The sequence below is a fragment of the Cariama cristata genome, unplaced genomic scaffold, assembly GCF_000690535.1.
Source record: "Cariama cristata isolate BGI_N322 unplaced genomic scaffold, ASM69053v1 scaffold17157, whole genome shotgun sequence".
Lineage (NCBI taxonomy): Eukaryota > Metazoa > Chordata > Aves > Cariamiformes > Cariamidae > Cariama > Cariama cristata.
In genome coordinates this window covers 4,191-9,959 of record NW_009626225.1, presented here as the reverse complement: position 1 = coordinate 9,959, position 5,769 = coordinate 4,191, and the positions used below count along the sequence as shown (strand labels likewise).

The 5,769-nt window shown below is 37.5% G+C and overlaps 1 protein-coding gene across 1 annotated transcript; it reads right to left on the bottom strand.

The window, feature by feature from the left end:
* Positions 1 to 422: 422 nt before the first annotated feature.
* C1D (C1D nuclear receptor corepressor) lies at positions 423 to 2,542 on the bottom strand (the record flags this gene model as incomplete). The annotated part of the gene is made up of 3 exons (XM_009703941.1): positions 2,396 to 2,542; positions 980 to 1,046; positions 423 to 478 (listed from the first exon to the last, which is right to left on the bottom strand). Coding segments are annotated over exons 1-3 (270 nt in total), but the record flags the coding sequence as incomplete, so codon positions are not given.
* Between the last annotated feature and the right edge of the window lie 3,227 nt (positions 2,543 to 5,769).

Below are 5,769 nucleotides of genomic sequence, written 5' to 3'. Positions count from 1 at the left end.
GCCTCGGAGATTAACATGATTCCAAGTATTTATAAGAAAAAAATGCCATACTGGAAGTTATAAATTATTATCAGACACGTAACATTTTTTCATTTAACAGATACAAGTGAAAAGCTGCTCTGTTCCGAATCCAATTCTCAAACAAAGATGGAGAAAAGAAAAGATGACATCATTCATCTTCTTGTTCTTTTCTAATTTCAGCAGACTCTACAACTTTGCTTTAAACAGTACTGTTTGGAACTAAAAATACGACTTTCTTAATTTAGAGAGCCCAGCAGTTACATAACGCCATGTAGCATGTGTGCGCTATTACGGCAACATATCAATTTTAAACATAGATGTAAACATTTTTTTTACTTCTGTATGAATTAACCATCCTGGGTAAGTAAGAGATTGCAGTACAGGCAGTGTAAGAATCTTACCAGTTCTTGTTTCACTGGATGTTCCTTTGGATTGATTCCCTGAGTAGCCAAGTATACTATAAGAGAAAAACATGGTTTTTTGAAACTGAAGGCTGTCATGACTGAGGACCCAATCAATTAGTCACATAGAAACTGTAGTTTCCACATAAAACAATTAATAAGAATTGGAGTTAACTGTGTTGTTAAGTATCTGACAAACTATTATCATCAAATGCTGCAGCTAAAAAAAAAAAAAAAAAAAAACAAAAACAAAAACCACACACCACCAAAAAACTAACCTGGTTAAACTTTCTGTCCTTAAGAGGACAGAAAAGTTTGCCACGAAAAAACAGAAAGAAACATCCTCATGCATGTACAAAGTCAGCTTTTGTAAATAAAAATTTTTGATTTGGAGTTTCAACATCATTTACCCTATGGATGGCAATAATTAGGGTCCTCAGGGTAACTCCAAGTTTCTAATTATTTGGTGATGAAATATGATTATTTATTGTTTGCAGTTGTCTAGAAAGTGTTCAAACGGCAAACATAAATACTTTTTCCTCCTACCACATACTTACCCCAGAACATTGAATTTAACGTGTACACTGAAACCAAATCCAGCTTTGCTTGCTCAAGAGGCTCTAACTAGAATGAAAACAAAAAAAACACATTTGCACATTTTTAAGCAAGATGTGCACAGATTCTAGTAATATTCACATTTTATAATTGTGAATTTATTCATAAAAAACTACACACTGAATGAGCACATTTTTGCACCACAGGCTCACTCTATGCCTATTTCTGTGCCACCACAGAACCATTCTCTCCTCTGCAAGTATCCATGTCATTTTCCCAGTCTGATATTAAATGCGAAAACACCATACGGCCAAAAGCACAAAAAAAAAAAAAAGAAAAAAAATATCACTTGGCACATAGCTTTTAGACTACTGTTCCCATAGTTAGAAGTAAGTCCCTATTCTTCCACAGAAATTTAATTCAAAATAGTTGTTGCTATCAATGGAAGAAAAAAAAAAAGTCTTAAGATTGCTGAAGCTCAAATGTGAATATAGTATGCTAGAGACAATCAACGAACACTACACATGGTAGATTGTGTGTTCAATGCATGCTGGAATACTTAGGGCTCTAAAGCAAAGGCAGAATAAAGGTAATGAGGGTTTTTTTTTTCCTGACTGTCAAAGTCAATTTATTATTTCAGTCCTATAGGATTTCCAGAAACTCTGATAACATCATTGTACAGCTCACTAGTTCTAACATGGATACTGTCAAAAGATCGGTGTTGTCAAGACTGTTTTCTTCAAAATTTATTTGTGTTAGAAATCCTCAGAGGATAAAGAAGCTCCCTCACGTGCTGGCTTTTTCTTGCCCTATGGAAAGAAATTACATGTTAGGCTTTAAATGTTAAAAGATAGAGAGGCTTATATGAAGTCTTTGGGCAGCACCTTGCTCTGTCTTTATGCCCTGAAAAAACCCCACATATTACAGACTTATGCTTATAACATAGCTAGAGGAGACAGCTCAGTTTTTCAAGCACCAGGTTCTGCAAGTCTAGACTTCTAGAATCAGATCAGTTCTCACTGCTGTCAATTCACCTTTACATCCTTCTGGGTATACCGAGTTCCATTAAGTTTGTTGTGAAAACGTCTCAGACAAAAATGTGAATTACCTCTCTGTTACTCAGCATGCACTTTAAGGAAGGTCAGGAATAAGCTAGAATGTCCTCTACCTAAATAACTCACTGGTAAGATCAACACTTTTCAGCTTGGAAGGGCATGCATTTCATTGTTTAGTTTGTAAGACCATCTGGATATCTTAGAAATGTAAGAATTTCAAATGTTAGGTATCAAGGGTAGGAAGTGTCGTATTTGTTATTTCCCTGTGCGGTAGCTAGCCTAACAGACCCTTTCGTTTCAGTTTGGGTTCCCAGGTATTCTGGTATTAATAACAAAAAGGTTGTCAAAAGGAAGATTATTTACCTTTTGGAGAAGCTCACTCCTGGAAACTGACATCATTGTCTTCAGCATCTCATCTACAGAACCAAGAGATTTTTCAAATGCTGCAAGGTAATCATGAATTTCAGTGGGGTATTCTTCCGTATTAATATCATCTTCTGACATTTCCATCTGGAAAGAGGAAACAAAACTAATAATCCTTTTCATTAAGTCCCTACAGGGTCAAAAGACCGTATTTTACAATACAAAGCATTAGTATTCATTCATTAAACATCACAAGAAATGCCTAGTTCTGAAGAGTTCTAGCAGGTAATGTCAATAGTGATACAGTTAAAGGTCCTGTAATTTCAGGGATAACTCCTAACTGCTGTGCAAAATGGCATGAAGGAGCATTACAAATGACATGACTGTAGTACCTATTCTTGTAACAGTCCCAAACCAGTATTTAGCTTTTATGGTCTGTGATAGAAAGAAATTATTTGCTTGTTTAAAAGAAGTGCTCTATAAATCACAGTATATAAAGAGCTACACCAAGCAACAGGCAGGACACTAGGGAAAAAAAAAAAAAAAAAAAAGAAAAAAGGAATGGGGGATATGGCTTCAGCGTGTCTTAGGAACAGACATGACTTCAGCTTTAAAGCGGTTATGCAGCACCAGTTATGTCAGGGGCAGTTACATCTTCCAATGCTAAATTTAGGAGTTGGTCGTAGAAATTCTTCTTGTGAACCCTGTATCCAGTTTTCTGTATTCTCTATGGGTTACTATAATCTGCGATATAACTCTACCAGTAACAAAGCTGAGCTGATTTTGGGATTTCAGAATACTCTGGAAATCTTGTAGACACATCTATGCACAGCAACTGTGAGATAAACAACAAAGATGTAAAAAATCCCAAAGCACTCCTTTTTTGATCCCAGCATTCACAGTAACATGGCACAGCTACTGCCAAGCCATTTGGCTGCTGGCTTACAATCGGTATCTTTAATTCCTCTCAAATCATAAATCACATATTATTCGGGGAGTTAATGTTACCTAAAGCTACGTTATTTTCTACAACTTCTACTGATTGAGCAACAACTTTTGGAACATTATAAGGAAAGAAGACAAGAAATGTGTAATTCTCCTGCCCATTTGGGGAGCTGCATCGAGAACAGTGGGAGCACCCGCATCACTGCAGTCCTTCCTACATAGGATCAGCGTGACAATCCCACTACCCAGACGCTGAGGACAGAGGGCAGGAACTTAAGTAGGAGAAACTGCACTTTATCTATGAACACAAAGCCACACAGTCAGTGCGAACAGCAAGGAAACGGCAAACAGCTGTCACATCACTGGAGTTTGTTTTAGATCACAATTTGATCTTTCCCTTGTCCTGGCAAGAGGTATGTGTGAGAGAGGTTTCTTTTTACTTATATTGTCTCCTGGAGGTCAAACAGGAGGAAGACTGGGAGAAAAAACAGTGTGGAGCTACTCAAACTTGTCTGCAACTCCAGTTTTAACCACACCAGCGTGATTCCAGAAATACGATCAGCCAGTTAACAAGCCCAGTTTCACTGCTGTTGTTTGCATAGTTAAGAACCGTAATCCTACCCAGCTGCATGACTTTTCATCCTGGTCAGAGCTGTTTTTCAGATTGAGTACAGAATCAGAATGCTAATCATGACATGCTGAAGGTCCCCTCCCTGCCCCAGTACATAACTCACATGTGTAAATACTGTTTCAGTCAGCTGCGGCAGACCTAAGCAAGAAAGCTGAGTTGGACCTACAAGATGCTGCCCACAGAAACGCAAAATACCAATACCATTATTTCTGCCATTTACAATGGTATTGTTTGTGTTTCGTTCTGTCCTGGCCACCTGCATTATAATCACCCTTCTTAGGTTGATCAAGAGTCCAGAAACAATGTTGTTAACTATTAGTCATATAATACAGGATAAAAAAATACTCAAAGCTACAGAAGAAACTAGATTTTCCAGCTGTTAATACAGTTAAGCTTGGTTGGAAGGTGTCCGTCAATACACATTTACTCAGCGTACACATACAGGGAGAGAGGTGTAATCCAATCCAACAATCATCTACAGAACTTGCCATCACTACAATACTTAATCTACTGTACTCTTAATTTGATAGACAGGCATGAACATAGCGATAAATTCCATCTTTTCTCTCTTCCTTTAGCAGGACATCCAGCACCAGCAACTGCAGGAATAAAAAAAAAAAACCCACACACCAACAAAAACCTGTAGCAGGAACGTGTTATCAATCAAAACTAACTCGAGCTATTTCACAGTAGTCGCAAGGATAAACAGTCACTAGAGCATATATGATAGTCTTTCCAATATCGCAAGCTAGACCTAAAGAACGAGACAGAGAAAGAGTAGGAAGATAGAAGGAAAGATAACAGATATAGTCCAAATTATATTTTTTATGATTGCTGTCTCATGAACAACAAAAAAAATTACCTTGTATCACAAAGTATTTACTTGACACTGTCAATTAGCAAGGAAAAGGGAAAAAAATGTACCAGCCTTCAATGGAACAAGGCTGCACATGAGCCCGTGTACAGCACCCTCCATTGACAAGTCTGCTCCTCCTGCCCAGGGAGGGGGAAGAATTTGTTGAACTTGTGTTTTCTATTCATTTCAACAGGAACTAGCAAGTTCCTACTCCTGCTGCGTAGGGACCTCTCTCTTTTCATTAGACTGTTGTTTCAGCATTACTAATCTCTAAGCAGGGTCTGTTACAGTGTTGGCACATGCCAACAATAAGGCAGCAGTCAACAGCCTAAAATAGTTTTGATAACATTAAATCAACAAGAGCAAACTTATGCTACATTAGAAAACGTGTACACCGGAAACTCCACATAATTGTTTCTGCCAAAATCAACACACAGATTGCACAGTCACACCTGCAGAACGACAAAGCCAAGGATGGGAGGAACTAAGATCACATCACTGATTCTCTAAACAAATCTAAAGGTTATAGTGCCCTCAATAGCTATGTTTCAGTTATTAAACCACAAACAAAAATTTCCTCCAAGTTTAAAAGTGTTCCTCTGTATATTTTGAACAAGCAGAAATATAATTCAGTTCCTGAAGTCGATGTTTACTACACAGGTTTTCTCTGTCAAATTTGCTGACTTTCAACCAAATTTTATTTTGCAAAGATCCCGCTTAAAAAAAATTAAGGTCAGTACAAATATTCCCATAAGAGAAGTTACAAAAATACTTCCTGGGTAAGCACGTGAACAATGGAGAAATCTAAAGGAAATAAGGATAAGACAGCATTTTCACTGTCAACACTTACCATGCAGAACATATAATCTGTGGTGGTGTGCATGATGATAACACTTTCTAAGATCTTTAATTCTGAGAATGCAAAGGAAAGTTCACAACCCA